This window comes from Pleuronectes platessa, chromosome 6 (assembly GCF_947347685.1).
Source record: "Pleuronectes platessa chromosome 6, fPlePla1.1, whole genome shotgun sequence".
In the NCBI taxonomy this organism is placed as follows: domain Eukaryota; kingdom Metazoa; phylum Chordata; class Actinopteri; order Pleuronectiformes; family Pleuronectidae; genus Pleuronectes; species Pleuronectes platessa.
Genome location: NC_070631.1, coordinates 25,016,777 through 25,036,011, shown reverse-complemented (window position 1 = coordinate 25,036,011; position 19,235 = coordinate 25,016,777). Strand labels below are relative to the sequence as shown.

The 19,235-nt window shown below is 40.8% G+C and overlaps 2 protein-coding genes across 2 annotated transcripts; both read right to left on the bottom strand.

Annotated features, from left to right (window-relative positions):
• Window positions 1–8,352: 8,352 nt before the first annotated feature.
• Window positions 8,353–13,759, bottom strand: LOC128442661 (zinc-binding protein A33). The gene is made up of 2 exons (XM_053425214.1): window positions 12,787–13,759; window positions 8,353–10,901 (listed from the first exon to the last, which is right to left on the bottom strand). Exons 1-2 carry the CDS (start codon window positions 13,060–13,062, stop codon window positions 9,651–9,653), a joined length of 1,527 nt encoding a protein of 508 aa, XP_053281189.1. The 5' UTR covers window positions 13,063–13,759; the 3' UTR covers window positions 8,353–9,650.
• Window positions 13,760–13,893: 134 nt separating this feature from the next.
• LOC128442662 (nuclear factor 7, ovary) lies at window positions 13,894–16,475 on the bottom strand. Its single transcript, XM_053425215.1, has 2 exons — window positions 16,151–16,475; window positions 13,894–15,762 (listed from the first exon to the last, which is right to left on the bottom strand). Exons 1-2 carry the CDS (start codon window positions 16,406–16,408, stop codon window positions 14,578–14,580), a joined length of 1,443 nt encoding a protein of 480 aa, XP_053281190.1. The 5' UTR covers window positions 16,409–16,475; the 3' UTR covers window positions 13,894–14,577.
• Window positions 16,476–19,235: the final 2,760 nt, after the last annotated feature.

Sequence of the window (19,235 nt, the reverse complement as noted above, 5' to 3'; positions counted from 1 at the left end):
GCTGGCAAACCAACCAACCAACATAGTGGTGGTGGACAAAGAACAGAAACTGGCATTAGTGATAAATGTGGCAATACCAGTGGACATTAACAGGAGTAATCAGGAAAAGGGAGCATGAGAAGATCAAGAAGTACCAACGGCTGAAAGAACAGCTAGAACAGATGTGAAAGGTGATATGCAATGTGTTCCTGTGGTAGTAGGAGCATGAGGGGCTTTAACCCCCAAACTGGGAGAGTGGCTCCAGAAGATCCCAGGTCCAAAATCTGAAGCCTCTATCCAGAAAAAAATGTAATGAATAAATACTTTACAAAATGTTTACTTTAAGCAAATGTGAGCTATATAACCCGTAGCTGTATGTATTTATGAGAAGATTTCAGATGATTGATGATATAATTCACAGTATATGTTAGCTAATATAAGTTCTATGAATAAACTAAATAAATGAATAGATGCCATGTTATAAGCATAATAATAGGCATTTATCATTATCATTTATAAAGTTAGTGAGTCAATTTACAGAGGTAGTGTTAGATTTAAATTTATAGACAAACTGTTACATGGATTTAGTTGAGGGTGACTTTTTTGAGGTACATAGCTTCATTTTATGCCACTTGATAGTTTTGAAAGAAGATGAGATAAGATCAAATAAAATAAGACAAGATAATATGGGAAGACACTTCATTCATTCCCTGAACAAAATTTCAGCAGCCTCTCCAGTAGCTCATACATAGAACAATTAACCAACAAATAAAGTGTTACAAATAACTATTCTGATTCAACTTATTCTGACTGAGAATATGCAACTCATTAGCACTTACTTAACTCAAAATTATAATATCCGTCTCTCTCTCTCTCTCTCTCTCTCTCCCCCCCCCACACTCTCTATCTCTCTCTCTCTCATACATAGCATGATGGAATACAAAAAAAAGCACAGGTAGTTAAAATCTGACACCGGCATAAATGAATATGAAGGGATGAAATAGGATTAGCCTCTTTGCTATTGATTAGCTGGCCGTGTAATAATTAAAGCAGGCTGAGCCGCAGGGCTACTGCAGTGTATGTATACGTGTGAGAATGTGATGAATGCCGTGGTCCCCGAACTCAAGATTGTTCCACTCAGCACAATTACAACCACCTCTCCTCCTTCTGCCAGCTTGACTACAGAGCAACCACCGCATGGTCATGCAAGACAGGGTTTACTGTGTCTGTGTGTGTGTATGTGTGTGTGTGTGTGTGTGTGTGTGTGTGTGTGTGTGTGTGTGTGTCTGTGTGTCTGTGTCCGTGTGTGTGTGTATGTGTGTGTGTGTGTGTGTGTGTGTGTGTGTGTGTGTGTGTGTGTGTGTGTGTGTGTGTGGCAGGGAGTTTAAAACCATTGAATGAGAAGATTTTGGAAAGGTGAGGACATTTTGGCCGTTCAGCTTGAGGTAAGAAAGGTTCGGTTAAGGCTAAGGGTTGGGGTTATGCACACAAGTACCTCACAAGTACAAATGTGTGTGTGTGTGGGTGTGTGTGTGTGTGTGTGTGTGTTGTGTGTTTGTGTTGAACATACACCACTAGGCAGTTAGTCCTCTATCTCCCTGCAGTGTAATCTCTTGATTTGTAGGATTGACCCCTCTTAATTCAATGGAGGAGAATCGCTGTGACAGCAACACTGAATGGATTTTCAATGCACTGCACCTGCTCTAATAAGTTTAAGGATAACCTCCTCCTTCCTGCCACACTCACAGGGGCCGACACAGGGGGGAGGGACTGATCACACACGCAGATATTGTACTGAATGAAGCCATTGGACTGTGCAAACCGATTTTATTCTTATATCTTCTTACCTCTCCCAGTTTCTGTAAACGTGTCTCTTCACTCTGGCCGCTCAGATCAATGTCCGCTCTAAAGCCTCTGTGTCAGTGGACTCATCCCAGAATGTCTCCATCAGGATTCTGTTGCCAGATCTCACACTGGCCAACAATAAAGCCTGTTACGCCTCTGATCTGTCCGTCTGAAACCTGGATTACATTTCTTTTCACGAAAGATGGCAGAAGCTTATATCCACACCTAGAATGAGTGAGTATTTTTCACGTGGTTGGCAGACCAGAGTCGCTGACGGCGCCTGAGGCTGAGGTGACCCGGAGCTTAGGCGACTTTGTGACCGCGTTGTGCACGTGTCGTGTGAGGCCGGAGGTTAGGAGGAGTCCCACCTCTACAGAGACACGGAGGGGAGATCAGAGGAGGTGAAGGAGAAGTGAAGGAGAGTGGAGAGCGGCTGGGTTAATGAGCGAGGCGAGTGCTGATGAGGCCACATGCAGAGACAACACAAACTGAATTATAGGTGCCGTCAGTTGTGGAAAGTGACTGAATACATTTACTCACATATTTAATCTATTTCATTTTATGAAATGTTTTTTTTTTGTATCTCTTCTCCTCTACATTTATCTGACAGCTTCAGTTAATAATAAGTTTTACTACAGTTAAAAACTTACAAATATAAATGAAGGGTTCATGTATACAATACAAGTCATTTTAATGGCCCATAAAGCTGTACAATGATCAGAAAGCCAAATACAATAAGCACAGCTCATTGGATTGCATTTTTATACTACCCTTAATTTAATTAATCTTTCAATTTGTATGAATTTATATGCAAACTTGTTTTCATCTGGTTTATACATTGTTTCTGAAATATGTAGCTGTATAAGTTTGGTATCATTACTGAAGTTGATGTCTCCTGGTGCTGCAACATGCTGTATGGCGCACAAGGTACTTTGCTATTTACTATTTTGTCCTATTCCAGTTGTATATGCACAAAAACCTCAAGCACTGAATAAAAACAGCTTGAGTCAGATACATAACAGCATGGCAGTTTTACAGTGTGTGACTGTTCAACATTTTATATCAAATCAGAAATAGGCGGCAGCCGATCGTAAATGTCACATTTAAAGGCCCGACTCTATTTTGTTACTTCATGTTTTCTGAAGCCATAACCGGCTCAGGCAATTGTCTTCAGCTCCCTCCTCCACTTACATTTCTGCTGTGGTATAGCAGTTATCTGTCACCAAGATCAATGTAAAAGCAATAATACTTACCCCCGGTTAACGGTCAAGAAGTGTGCGTGGCAGTGATACAAACAGTCCGCTCAAATACATACTGGATATCCGCTGTCTCCGGTGAGTAATAGCCTTTTAATTACAGAGAACAGGGGGAAATCATTGGGAGTTTTCAGCAGGACGGCTAATATCTCATACTGGGGGTGACAGACTGTAGAGAAGGCAGTACAGAGATCAGAGTGGGCCCTCTAGTGCTCAACATGGAGAAGTACCTGAACCTTGGTGGCTTTCCTTCAAGCGCTGGACACGATAAAGTGAAGAATGCCAAGACATCAAATGCAATCAGGACCAACAGGAGAAGTCATCCTGTAAAGTCGATCTTGCTTCGTGTGTGTTGCCTCTAAAAAATATGGCTCCTCTCATTGAATACTGTGACACCTTTCCCTCTGCTCCACTGCACCAACAGAAAGCTCTCACTGTCCTATAAAGCAGGGCCTGGGATGGATTCATGCTGTGATATTCATTAGGCCTAAATAGAATTTTTTGTGGGGCATTACATCACTCAACTCTAAGCAATACTTCACTTTTACATGGCACATTATCCACACCATGTAATGCACATGAGTGCCTGCGTCTCATAAAGAATTATTGTAAAGTTTCCCTTGGCCTCCCCATCTCCTCTTTATACAGAGAGAGCAATAACCCGAGTGGACGTCCAACTGTTACAATAAAGCTGGAGCATTGGCGAGAGCTGTGTTTGATCCACAACTGTGATGACAGATTATTACAATGTGTGTGTGTGTGTGTGTGTGTGTGTGTGTGTGTTTGTGTGTGTGTGTGTGTGTGTGTGTATTCTATATATTATATATGTTCTATTATCACAATGTGTCTTTAGGAAAAATATTGATGAGTAGTAAAAGAAAAAAAATCATGTGAGTGTTATGGGGAAAATTAGATGGAGTCAAACTTGAAGGAGTTATTTGTACAAAGAGATATTTGTTATTTAGATGGGCAGGCCTGTATTCCAGACCTGTCACCCATTAAAAATGACACATTATGAAAATGTACCTGAAATAATTATATTTTAAAAACGTAACAATTAGGGTTCTAATCTGGTAGTAGCACTTTTTATTATCACTACATCTCTCCATTATGGCCCTAGGGCCGGGATTGGTTTGTTTTGTAGTGTTGCTCTCCTCTCCCCTGTGCTGCAGGCCCTGCCTCGGCTCCTGTGGAGCGGGTACACTGCACACAGTGGCCTCCACTCATTCATCAGCAGGTGTACAAGAGTGTTGAGGGACAGCCCAGCCAGTGAGCCACTGTGTTGGCAGCTTGTGAGCTACGTGTGGCTATTGCTCCGGGAGGAAAGTTTTACTGAGGCAATGTCCACACTTACTTTTACCAACCACAAGGTGGAACTGATACTAAGAGTTCACCACAACCGGAATTGGTTATTCACTTCGATTCAATTTTATTTGAATGGCACCAAATCACAACATACATTATCTTAAGGCACTACAAGTAAAAAAAAAAAATTACATGAAGAAATCTCCAGAACTATATGTCAGCAGCCATCTGCCTCGAGCGGTTGGGGTGAATAGGGTAAAAATGGAGGAGAGAGGAGAGGTTAGTGAAAAGGGGGCAGAGAAGGACCGGGAACCGTTAAGCTCTCTCAGACCGGTTGTTATAATGAAAACAAAGATATATTTTAGATATGGTTCACACTTTGTCTCATTGCCATGTAGGAAGAAGAAGTGTTGTGATTGCACATCTTCACCCTGTCAATGTCTGGTCACATTTAGTCACTCGTCCTTTTATTTATTTTTTAGTAGCATATTGTGCCTCTTTTTCAATTGATGGTGTTGACTTCATTATGGGTAATTCAGAGCTGGAGGTAGAGTCTGCCCTGTACCTGAGGTTGTTGATGTTTTAGAGCATATAATGAAACTTTTACTTCAGTAAATACCTCCTCCAGCATTTGTTTCATCTCTACTAACCTGTGTTATGTGTGTTTGACTTTGACTGTCTTTTTCAGTCGTGTGTGTGCCGGTGTGTGAGGAGCTGCAGCCGCATGCTCAGCTGCCTCTTTTGTCTGACCTTCATCATCCCTTGTAGGTCGCCGGCCCCGACATCTCCATCTCCTCCGTTTGTTAGGCTGGTGTCGGGGTGGAAGACGACAGATCGCTGCAGCCCCCCCGACATGAAAAGCCCTCTCATTAATTCTGCAGAAAAAGACTCGATTACTGAGCTCCGGACCTCTTACTGCTGAGAACAGCCTTTCCCCACATGCATAGATTTCTCCGGCCCGTTCATCCCTCGCTCCCGCCCTCTCTCTGTTCAGGCCAGCTCAGCACACACACTCCTCCTCACTGAATCATCTGAATATCATAATACAACCCATGATGAATGCTAACTAGACAGCAGCTCTGCACTCTGATTAATGAAGATACTGCGCTGGTTCACACCAGTAGACCTGGCACCTCACAGCCCAAACCGCAGATACCTATTCAGTGGTTATTAATCATGGTTAACCAGGCAGCAGTTTCTTATAGTACAAATGAAGTGGCTTAGTCTGGACTTTAAGGTACAATGAGACACACACACAAGAACATGCACATGCACATGCACATGCACACACTAGCTGTATATCTTGATAAATTCACATAGCAGTGAGAGCACATAATACACAAAATGAAAGGTGAGCTTTAAAGAATCTTTTCATTACACTTTACACCAGCAGCCTGCTCTCACCTTGGTGGACGGTCACTATCTGTGCTCTTCTTTTGTGGTGTATTTCTACTGACTTTGCAGCTCCATTCATTCATCCTTATTGCATCCATATTGTATGGCTGCATAGCGGTTAGAATTATATTTATGAAAAAATAAACATGCATTCACCAGAACCCCCCACAGTCTCAGAGGAGAAAGCTCTGCAACCGTCCAAAGCCCTGGACAAACCAGGGTTACGCACCGTGAAATCCTGCGACAAACTCCATTCACTCCAGTGGAATCGCTGTGATAAGAGGATCCTGCCAAAGGAGGAGAATTTATCCACATGAGTTGTAAGCGTAAAGCTCAACTTTGGTGGACTTTGAATCATGAATTCATTCTGCTGACCAAAAAAACGGTCTTGACAGGGCTGACCTTTGAGCCCAGAGCCTCCTCTCGTCTTAGCTGAGTTGCACTATTAGTATTTTACTGAATGTGAACACTGCTACATGAAAGACCGCCTGTTTGCAGGCAGGACGTGATGAAGAACTGAACTGAATATCCCACTAGTGACTTAGTTTGATGAGTATCTGAGTAACCTAAGTTTCTGAAGGTTTGTAGGTTTGGGAAAGTCTCTGCCCTGGTGTAATGCAGCGAAATTTGTCAGACTTATTTATTTCATTGCATTCACCAAAGACCTAAATCTTTTCAGAACCATTACCAAACTGCTTTTGCTGCCTCTACCACGAGCCCATGGATGAAATTGTGGCATTACAAAAAACAGAAGGGCAAAAAAGAGAAGATCCACACACCAAAGCGTTTTATGATGTAGTGATGTTTCAAGCATAAGGCTCTCGTGCAGACAAACTTAATTATGGAATATGTTGTTGATGGCGGTCTGATAAATGTTTTTACTCAATGTGTGTGTTTGTGTCCCATATTATTGTCTCTATAAATGGTGATACTCTTTGTAAAGTCATAAAAGAATGTATGAGGGTGAACCAATGATTTGAAGATATACATAAAAATAATACCCATAAAATTACAATACTGCTTCAATAAACTTGCACCACTTAAAGAAATTCATACTTTCAACTTCAACAGAGAACTGATGACAAATGTATAATTGAATTGAGGGACAGAGAGGTATCCATCAGTCAGTCAATCAATCAATCAAATCTTATTTGTATCTCCAATATTCAAACATATTTGCTTGAAAGAGCTTCAGAAATCGTGAAATCCTCTGCCCTTAACCCTCAGCATTAGTAAGGAAAAACTACAGAAACAAAACATTTCACAGGAAAAAAAAACAAAGAAACATCAGATAGAGTCACATGTGAAGGGTCCCTCTCCCAGGACAGACAGTGTGTGAATGTAAAGCTGCTTTGAGACATGCACTGTACTCCTGAGAATCTCCTGACAGATGGGCCACAGGGGCTGCAAGTCATAACGCTAATGACCGTAGGAGATGCTCCGAAATCTCTTTGGATTTTCTCCTGCCAGATCCTCTTTTATTCATCACGAGTGAGTGGGTGTTTACATGACGTTAACATGAAAACTTTTTTTTAATATATAAATAAACAAATATCTCAGGATGAATAAGTGGTGATGAAGATGTCAGGAAAGCTTTTGGTGATAAGAGCCAACACGAGTGTTGATATGCTGTAAATGAAATGTGATGTGATCTCTCTAGTGCGGACATCCTCTGGAGTTCACGTCTGGAAACGGTGTTAGAGAAGCAATTTATGAATGTATGTGTTTGAATGGGTTAATGTGACTTGAGTCATGAAGATTAGAAAAGTGTTTCATAAATACTTTTAGGATTTACATCCACAGTCAGACTCAAAGTGCAGAGGCAGAGACTGAGGCTCAGACATTAAAGGAACAATAGGAAAATGGGCAGTACAAAAAGTAAGAATGAACCATAAAATGAGGTAACAGAGGGAAAGAGTCGTGGATTCCAGAGGGAAAGCAGGAAAAGTGTGGCTGAGCATGACAGAAGACTGAATACGTAGATGATCAGACAGACAACTGAGGTTATTAAATCAGGCGGGAAAGCATAGAAAAAACAAGACTGTGCAAAAACAAGCTTAGTCTGCCAAAGCTTAAATACCATGAGGTATGAAGCCAACACTCTATTGGGTAGTGGTGATCAAACCGGTCCTTATATGCGGAAACAGTTGAGTGTGATGACTCATGAATGAGAGACATGTGTACTTGCATAGCATACTGGTGGGAGGTGCACACACAGCCTGCAGCACACACTGGACAGATCACAGAGTACCTCCAGGGCACGCACACACACACGCACACACACACACACATACACACACACACACACACACACCAGCCAAAGAACCAGGAAGTAAACACAGAATAAAGCTGCAAGTAGCTAATTTTCCCCCCCCACTAAATAGGCAAAGACAAGTACGAGTTTTCTGGTCGGCGCGATCTGTGCTTTTCAAATCACTGAAGTATGGTAGACACTTGGTCACTAATATTTTTGTTTATATAATGAAAATTCTAGGTTCAAAGGAGTAAAGTGTAATGTGTCATAGCGCCTCAGCACAACCTTACTCAGATAAATACAAAAATAAACTAGTAATTTGTTTACTCTGATAGGAATTTATTAAGATAAAGTACAAGAGGTCAAGGGCAAATTGGCTGTCACTGAATAAATAGTCTTAATATTGTGGCTGGAGCTACAACCAGGGGATTATAGGTGAAAGCTTGATTGAATACAATGTCTGTATTACAAGGTGTAAAAGCAACATTATGCAGCACTAAATCAAAATTAAGAGGTCTAACAATTATTGATTAAACACAATCACAGGGGAAGACCTGATGGAATAACAGTAAAAAGGTCAATTGGAAAAAAAACGAAAAAGGTCAGAATAGGCAACATCTCGAAATCACTTGCTGTGAACCTCAGAAACAGAAGGTTTTGTATTATAATGATTATCATACAAATGTTAACATTTTCCTCCACTGTACGTGGTTGTGCTTACACGCTAAGTAGTGTGTGAGCAGAGTTAACTACTGCTGCCCCCTGCCGGCTGTCTGGAGTACCCACCAGTCCCCCACAGAGTCCACTTAAAATTATTAGAAAACTTAACAGTTGTTAATAGTTTTCTGTTGTTGTTTAATTCTCTGCTCAACACAAATTCATAAAACATCTCCTAGAATGACTTGTCTATGGAGCAGATGAACTTCAAGCTAAGTAGCTTCACACATTGAAATCAAGCCTCTTCAGTACGACAGTAAACTTGCCCTACCACAAATTATGTAGTCATACAACATGGTTAAAAACTAATTTCATATTCAGAAATATAGATTAATTTAGCTGGTATTCAGAGCTGTACAGAACATCATATTCCACTGCCACAAGTTCCACCCATATCTATATAGAGATACATATCAATGAATATTAAAGGTGCAGTAGGGAACAAATTTTACTTTTTGTCAAAATAGTTTTCACTATGATCTGACACAGGTACATGAGACAGAAAATGTTCCTCCTCTGGCTCCACCTCCAGCTTGTAATGCAACCTGAAAGAATCCAGTGCTCCCAGTTCTGAACCACCAATCAGAGCCAGGAGGAGTGTCTGACAGAACGTCAATCATCGCTCATGCACAACAGCAGTCATTGGTGGGCCGACAGAGTCAAAGTAGCAAATGGAAACAGTGAAACATCCGTAAAGTTTACATTCATCATAGTTTCTTCTGTAGTTAGCATCTATAATACCTCCTATTGGTTCTTGGAAATATTGTTGTAATTTACTGCAAAATAACAGCTTTTTTTTTTTTTCTTGGGAATTTACTAGAGAATATCATACAACATTTTCCAACTGATGCAATTTATCTTGACTTTGTGTTTTCCAAAGATTTCCGGTTGCCAACATTTCAGTACCAGCACACTGTCATGGGGTTCGGGTCTGGTGTTCTGTATCGGATGTTAAAATGTGCTGACAGTGGCGAGGACGTGACTCTACAGCTCAAAGTGTATATAAGCGACATGTTGTCTGCATTGTAGAAGGTGAGCTTCTTGGATGAGAGGTCTAGGTAAATCCCAATCTTCCGAGGTCTGCCTGTGAACGATAGCTCTGTGATTACATTCAGACTACAGGTGGAATATTTTCGGTCATTGCATTTTAGGAAATTATCTTTTATCCCTAGTTCCCAATAGTGTCTGTGCCCAACATCTATCTCCCAGTAATACTGCCCTGAGGAGAACTCATTGACACTAGATGCATGGTTTGTTAGTGCACCCGAAGGAGGAGTCAGGGTTTGGGCAAATTCTCTAAAGGAGCCAAATGAAGGAGCAGTCATGTTTTGGCCCTTCGCTCTGATGGTGCAAAATGAAGAGGGAGTCATGGTTTGACAAAGCCGGTTGATCAAGTCATGATCAAAGATAGGACTTGACTGCGTTGGTGTGCTTTTAGGAGTACTTATCAAACTTCGCCTATCATCAGATATGGTTATATTTGTGCTGTTTGTTTTGAGTGACAGAAGTTCTGCTCGGGGCTGAACGACCTGAAGCATCTCCTTCCACATGAAGAACTGTAGGTGACTTTCATACGGCCCCAAAGAGAGCGAGGCATTAACCACTTGTAACTCACTGGCTCTGGGTCTGAATAAATGTTCCGGAGTCACCTCGCCGTTATTCTCAGTCCAGCTCTTTATGAACCTCTCGGAGTCTGTGATTTCCAGAACAGATGCTACCATTGCCTCCAGCACTCTGCTCTCAGACATAACAGTTTCAATGGTATTTAATGTGTCGCTCATTTCCTCCAGATCATTTTCCTCTTTGTGTTTCAGGTCATTTTTTATCTCATCTTCTCTCCTTCTCAGAAAGTGGTGCATCTCCCTAAACTGTCTGCTGACCTGGGTCCTCAGCTGCTGAGCCTTGTCGACAGTATTTGCCATCCCCTGCATCTGTGTGTTGGCCAGCCTCTCGGTAGCATTGATATCATCAGCAATGCGTTGCCCAAATTTCTCCAACTTCTTCCTCAGAAGTGCAGCTGCTTCTTTGACTGGTGTAAACTTGTGCCCTTCGTGTTTCTCCCCATCACTGCATGTGGTACAAACTAACTGCTGACCTGTGACGCAGAACATTTTCAGCTTTTCTTTGTGTTCAGGGCACAACTCCGTCACCTGTGAAAATAAAAATAATCTATTAATAGAGCAGCAGAGAGATGATGAAACTAGAGCCGACCGTTACGGATTTCTCTGGGCAAATGCTGATATTGGTAAGTAAAAAATGTCAGATACTGATATATCTGTCACTGAATATCTTTAAACATTATCACACAGATTTTTCTGTGTTTATCAACTAATACAAACACTGATGTCAATGAAAGTCTTACATTGGCCAACCAATTCTTTACTGGAGCTCTCGATGGAACATTACAATTTTTCAAAAGATGTTGACCCTTGTTTGACCCATTCATAGACAGCTGTCTCACTCTCAGCAGGGACTCCAGTCAGCAGCGGAGCCCGAAACCTTTCAACATCTTTCTGGTACATTCCTGATAAAACTGAGCAGTATAAGGCCCCATTCAGACCCGGTGTTAACATCCATCCTGATGGAGGACACATCTAAGATCTGATCACTCAGACCACAACTTGAGGTTGTCTGGGATACGTGTGACCACATTCGTTTAGCCTTGTGTATGCTACATTGAGCTACTCAGCTTCTCAGTGTTTCCAGACAGAATTATTTGAGGCCACAATGTCATAATTGTCTTTTATAAATGTGTAAAATCTTCATGGTAGATCTTTACACAGCTTATTGATTGAAACTCGAGGTTCAACTCTCTCTCTGTCTTGTTTACACCTACATCGTTTAGAGTCAGAGTCTGGCTACTGAACGATAAAGCCACTGCACTTGCAGAAGTTTTTGTGTGGGCATAACCCAATTTCAAACTGTGTTTACGTGAGTCCAGTGCCATGTAGCTCCCGTTGGTTTTATTTTCAGCAGCCTCTTCCTAACAATTTAGACCAGAGGTCTTCAACAGGGGGTCCGCGGAGGTACTGCAGGGGGGTCGCGAAATGTTTGGTTGATGAAACAATTTTTTATCAAAAATTTAAATGTCTTTAAATACAGATTAACATGCATCCAACATATTAAGAGGCTGATATGACCCTCTGCCTGACAACCTCCATCCGTCCTTGGTTAGATAAGTTGTGTGCTACCCATCAGGGTCAGACATCTCACTAATGTGGGAGTATGTGTGCCATCCACAGATGACTTGAGGATTCACTGTCTCTTCTACATGTATGTTTAAAATAAAAACATGAATCTGTGAATTACTTTAATAGCTCAGTGATGTATGCAAGATGTATGTTTATAAATGGCAGTGGCATGGCCACTCTGTACCTTGCACATGTTTAAATTAAAAACATGAATATATGAACCCGTGTAATAATTGAATAGCTTAGTATTGAATGCACAATAACAGGGTAGCTATGTTTAAATATGGCACAGTTTAATATAAAACACATTTTATACAATATATATAGTAGGGGGTCCCTGCTCCATCTCTCCACCAGTTTCGGGGGCCTTGGCCTGAAAAACGTTGAAGACCCCTGATTTAGACCATGGAAATAAAAAATACAGTTTGACTTGGGCTGCAATTTTCTGTCCAAAGTACAGGCAGGTGCAGTGTAATTTTTTTTCAATCGTTGTCCTCTAATAAAAAATGAGACAATGACTTCACACCTATAGGGAATTTGGCCCTTTTTTAAAATGCCTGGTGCAGCAAACTTTTTTTATTCCAGTTAAACTAACATGATTAACTGGATTTGGACACGCCCTGTGTTCAGGTACAGGTGCACTCAGGTTTACAGATCAAGTGTTGAAATAAAGCTGGAAATCTAAGTAGATAGAAAATAACCACTTGTGCAATTGACTGCATACTGAACATGTGCTATATGGCATTAAAAGATTACATGTTATGTATAAATGTAATGTAACAATTGCATCTTTCTGTTGTGGCTACATACAAGCACAGGAAATACATTTTCTTATGAAACATACCTCTGCTTTCTCGTGCATTCTTGTTTTCATCATCTTCTTTCCTTCTTTGGCCTTTTCAGAGAGGTCTTTTAGAATGTGGTTGGTTTGAAGACATGTCCCCTCTGCTGGAATAGCTCTCCAACACAGTGGACACTGTTGGCCTTTGTTCACACTGTGATCATCTGTGATACAGTGCCGGCAGAAAGAGTGTCCGCAGATGAGAGTCACTGGGTCAGTGAAGATGCTTCGGCAGATAGAGCAAGTCAAATGTTCGGAGTAAAGACCTGACGTCGCCATGGCAGATGTTTTTCTCTCTGCTCTGAATGACTGACTGACTGGTGTGGTTTTCAACTCTCAACTTCCCAGAAAAGACACACCCACATGTCTCACTCACTTCAGTCGTCACTCCAACCCTATACAGGAAGACGAGCACCCAAAATAACACATAGTACTTTCAACAGATTTACAGGTCGTCTCTACAAAGAGGCAAAAAATACTACTTTTATTCAGTGATCTTCTCTTTCCTTGGACCATTAGGTAAATTAATGTAATGTCACACTCTAGTGGTAGGGTGTTGAAAGTGCAGTTTTGTTTTTTTTGGAATGCTTGTTAAGCCACATCTGTCTTTACTGAGATCTCTTTCTCCACACTCCTCTAACAGTGCTCTCTGCTGACATGCAGCTCAGCACGGCAGTTCAGCTCACACTGAAAATACACTTACGGAGCGACAACACCTCATAAGACAACTTTGTATCGCAACACTAACATTCTCTCAGAGCAAGAGAAACTCAATCCACAGTCTCCTAAAAGTATTTATATTATCAATAACATTTATGTTCTACATGCTTGTTTTTCTTTATATGTGACTCTTCACATGATCTCACAAAGAGATCTTACCATATATCTTTCAGAAGGCTATAAACGTTTTTTTTTTACAAGAAATTCAATGTAAGGTGAACGTGTATATTCTCTCTATATATGATGTTCTGGACATACAGCAGTGTCAACCTCATCCATATCATGTCCCTCTTATGTCCATATGTTGTGTCTAGTACCCTTTCCCCTGCCATTCACTATACATTCATCTAAAGTAGTGGTAGATTGTAGTTATTTCAGTATATGCGAGAGTATTGCCACAAAAACGTTTTATTTGCATATATATCAGTTGCACAAAATCAATTACAATCCTTTTGGATCAACACATGAGCAGAAACTTTCACTCTTCGTAACCATTCAGTTTTAGACTCAACAAGTGTATTTACAACATTCTCCACAATGAAGCACAAACCTCCCACTAAAGAAACAATACACAGCAACACACAAGTCGTAATGTTTTCATAAATCCTGTGTAGATTACACAACATAGTATCATTTATTTTAACTTTGTGCTGTTCTTTACTTTTTTTAATATTATTATTATTGTAAGTTACAGAGCGTCTACTTTTGTATACAGCCACACTAATGGTCTATTGTGCCCAAGACATGTTAAACAAGAAAAAAAAAAATTGTATATTATGCAGTTTAGTAAGGTAACATAAAACATCTTGGGCAGCACAAGGGTGAATAAATCGAAAAAGAAAGGAGCAAAACTGAGGAAGTGTTTGTTGGTATTTAGATTTAGCATCTGAGACGTCATCCTCCCTCCTTAATGAAACACTCATCTCGTGCTTCTCTTGAGTCATCTCAACAGTTTTGAGCATATTAATAATGTTAGAAATCAACACAAACAGCAAAAGGATGAGAAAGCTAAGAACAAATCTTGGAAGTTTTGCCGCAGCTTGGGAATTTCCTGTTGCCCCATGATCCCAGACTTTAGAACCAGCACACTCTGGGGGGGTTATGATCTGCTGCCTGACTAAATTTGTATTCAAAATATGCTTTCACAGGCAGAGACGTACTCATAGTGTGAATATGAGTCATGTTTTCTGCATCATAGAAAGACAGCTTCTTTGATAGGCAGTCTAGGTAAATCCCAATCTTCTGTGGTCGTCCTGTCAATGTTAACTCTTTGCCTTGATCTGATGTGACATACTTTGTTTGATCATAGCTCAAGTAATATTTTTCTAATCCTACTTTCCAATAGTTCTGTTTTCCCACCTCTAATTCCCAGTAATGCTGCCCTGAGGTGAAGTCATTGGAGCTGAATGCAGATGCAACCCTTACTGAGGTGTCCTCCCTGCAAGGGTCATTTACCTTAGTACTGTAATAGCGGCCACAATAGTGACAGTGTGAAGAGCCGCTAACATAAGATTGTTGGCAACCCTGAGATTTGATGATTATGGGACTATACATCAAATTCCTCCCATCATCGGACACTTTTATGTTGTTAACGCCACTTTTGAGTGACAGAAGTTCTGCTTGGGGCTGAACGACCTGAAGCATCTCCTTCCACATGAAGAACTGCAGGTGACTTTCATACGGCCCTAAGGTGAGAGAGGCATTAACCACTTTTAAATCTTTGGCTCTGGGTCTAAATGAATGTTCAGGAGTCACCTCGCCTTTATTCTCAGTCCAGCTCTTTATGAACCTCTCTGAATCTGTGATTTCCAGAACACACGCTACGCTTTCCTCTAGAACCCTGCTCTCAGTCAAAGCAGTTTCCATGGTTTTTAATGTCTCGCTCATTTCCTCCAGAGTATTTTCCTCTTTGTGTTTCAGGTCATTTTTGATCTCATCTTCTCTCTTCAATAGAAACTGGTGCATCTCCTTAAACTGACTGCTGATCTGGGTCGTCAGCTGCTGAGCCTTGTCTTTGGTTTTTGCTATCTCCTCCCTCTGTGTGCTGGCCAGCTTCTCTGTAGCATTGATATCATCAGCAATGTGTTGCACATATGCCTCCAACTTCTCCCTCAAAGGTGCGGCTGCTTCTTTTAGTGGCTTAAACTTGTGCCCTTGATGCTTCTCTCCGTCACGGCATATGATACAAACTAACTGCTGATCAGTGACGCAGAACAGCTTCAGCCTTTCTTCATGTTCATGGCACAACCAGTCATCCACCTTTTAAATCAATAATCAAATAAAACAAATATCATGTTACAATACAAAGACAGAGAGCAAAATCAATGACACAAATGTGGGGCTGCAATTAGCTCAATATTTTCAGCATATTTTCATAAAATGATCACAGCTTATCATTTGGTTAAAATAAAATAAATTTAGATTTTTTTTGCGACATCTTCAAACTGCTTGTTTTGAACTATATGCCCAGTTTCATCAAGTTCGATAAGGGACAAAGAAAAGTAGCAAATCTTCATATTTTATCAGCTCAAAACCAGGAAATGCTTTCTTTAAAAAAAGACTGGAAAAATGATTAAATCATCAAAACAATCGACTAATGGTTGCATCCCATTGCAGTGATAACTGATTTAAAAGGTGACAGACTTACCTCTTTGACGTTTTCATGCTCTCTCCTCTGCTTGTCGACTTCTTTTTCAACAAGACTTTTCAAACTGTGATTGGTAGGAAGACATGTCCCCTTTTCTGGAATATCTGCTCGACACTGTGGACACTGGTGCTGTGCACTCAGAGAACGATTAATACATTCTCTGCAGAAAGAGTGGCCACACAGGAGCATTACAGGATCAGCGAAGAATGACAGACAAATGGAACAGGTCAAATCCTCTGCGTAAGAAGCAGACGCCATGGCTCCGTTTGCTCTTCCTTGCTCTGTCGAAACCAGATTAAACCGGGCAAAGCAAGTTCATACTTTCACTTCTGTTTCCTCAGAACCGCCACACCCTGTAGTGATCATAGAGGTAGTGATGTCACTTTGAGCTGAGGTTCACAGCAAGATTAGATGAGCTCTGTTATGTGACACAAGTAAAAGATCACCACTAGATTTGTCAACAGCACACAAGGCTTGACAGGTGTTTATCTGACAACACAACAACGATACATAAGTGTAGTTTCACACGCTACTGTGAAGTTAAGTTTTCAGGAAATGCAGATGTGACGTTCTCTATAATGCTCTGCTGCTATTTGAATGCACTTCACAGGAGTCAGGATTGTGTGGAACAGTTGGACTGGTTTATTCTGCAAAACATTGGCAGACACAAAACCACAGTTGTGAGTACAGTTGTAAGTTGATCGAGTTTGTTCCCACTCCAGCCACAGTGTGAGGTCGTTTGTAGTGATGTGTCGTTCATGAACGATTTTTTCACTTTGAACGAATCCTTACAAGGACTCGGGAGTAATGCGTCCTCTCAAAGAGAGATTCGTTCATTTTCTCGTGGCCGCGCATCGGGACTGAGCCCATGCAGGTCACGTGAAAAAAGATCCAAAGACTCGTATTCCGGCAGGTGAACGAATCATTGATCCGAAGACTCTGTTTGCAGAAGAACGAAACATTGATCTGAAAGTAATGTTCTGTCATTTTAGTTTGATTTCAGTCTTTGTGTTTTCTATTTCCTGTTTTATTTTGTAGTCTCTGTTCCTTGTGTGTTGTTGCTGTCTTAACTTCCTGTTGTTGATTGTCGTCCCAATCCTAATGTGTTTCACTTGTGTTTAATTGCCCCTGCCTTCCCTGTGTATTTGAGCCTCTGTGTTTCCTTTGTCCTCTGTCGGATTGTTTGTTCATCTACCCTCTGTCGTCCATGGTGCTGTTCTGTGTTCCTGTCCTGATCCCTTGAGCCTCTTCACTTTGAACCCCTCTCGTAAGCTTCCTTGTGTTTTTGTTTAGTTTAGTTCTTTTTACATTAAATACGCTTTTTGTTAAACATCTCTGCATCTGGGTCCATCTCCTTCCACAAACCGTGACACTGAAGACACGGTCGGGAAGACCGATTCGTTCATCAGCAGGGTATGAGTCTTTGGATCATTTTCCACGTGACCTGCATAGGCTCAGAAGAGGAAACGGAAAGGATTTGTTTACCTCGTTCACTTTCACGTGACTAGGTTTAGTAAGACGTGAATGATATTCGTTCACAAGTAATAATTACAGGTTTCGTTATTACATTTTTTTTTGTGCTTTACTTACAGTTCAGTGCAGCGTAATTGTTTGTTATTTTAACTTTTTTGTACTTTACTTAAAGTTCAGTGCAGCGTAATTGTTTGACGTGATAATTAAATGCTAGTGTGATAATAAATGACCATTTCAAATCATCCAAACTGTCATGATACATTATTTTCATGCAGGGATTTCTTCCTTCATTTTACTGAACGAGATTCAAAGAACCGAGTCGGTAAAATGATCCGAACTTCCCATCACTGATCGTTTGCTACTGAGAGATCAGTTAAAAGTGCAGCATTTAGTACAACATGAGTTTCCGGTGTGGTTTTTCAAAATAAAACCCATACAAGAAAACTATGGTTGCAGTCCTAAGTTTAACAGGACCTTAACAATAAACACAAGTGAATTCTTTACATTGTTACACAGACACACAAAAGCTAGGTAAGTGCAATGAAACATCTTTAATCTAAAAAAACAGGCTTTCTGATGCTCTGCTCAACAGGTATGTAGAGAGGCAGGCAAAACAGAGAATCCTAAAGCTCAAAAGATTAAGCCGGAAACACTGGGGAGCTTTCCAGTAGACAAAGAGGATGGGGAGCACATAATATAATTACAAATGGGAGGCAGGGATCCATGGGCACAAGTAAACACACAATCACCTCAGAGGGAAACAACCAAGAGACACTCAAGCTAAGTCTAACTGCAAAATAAATCAGGAAATAATAACTGCAGATCATAACACCCTCAATTGGAAGTGTTTGGTTGGAGCTGCTTGCTGAAAGAAATCCCTGCAGAAATGTAGAGTTAGCAGAGTTCATGAAAGTTATATATGAACAAAGCTGTAAACATGACGTAACAGTCAAACTTTGGTTATGCGTTCACATTTTGACTTTTTTTTAAGTCTCTTAAAACAAAAGTTCGATCCCACATGAAAGTGTGTCCCTTTCTTTAATAATTCCCCAAATTTAATTCAACCAAAAAGAGATTTGTGGTTTTAAAGACATTGCTTCCTTGCTGAGCTGCAGTGGAGGGACAGAAAAACAAAGAGGACAATAAGTAACTTGATTTATTTTTACCTCATTTGGCATCTGGCATAAAATATGTTTGGATTGCAGCAGCATAGAGTTTTACCACATGATAGTAGGCTGCAGGTGTAAATGACTCCAAGGCGCATTGAGGACGGACGGTGATCTGATCGGCCAAACCACCAAGAGAGGTGACCATGTTGAACAAAATGGCAGATGCACTTGTATTGTCAATTCATATAAATCAACTATGTCGGCAGAAAAAAAATATGAATGTGACTCTTTCAAACCAGCAAAGCAACTCTCTCTAGTAAACACAGCTGAAAGTCCCATTATATTTACAGTTATAGAAGACGAGCCACATATTTACAGTCTGTTACAACAGGATGTTTCTGAATGGTAAGTTACACCGTCCTCATGTTCGTTCAAGTTTTAGCAAGACAGTCGGCCAATGTAGGAGTAACGTCCAGAGTACGGAGTTCCCCAACGGAGTTTCA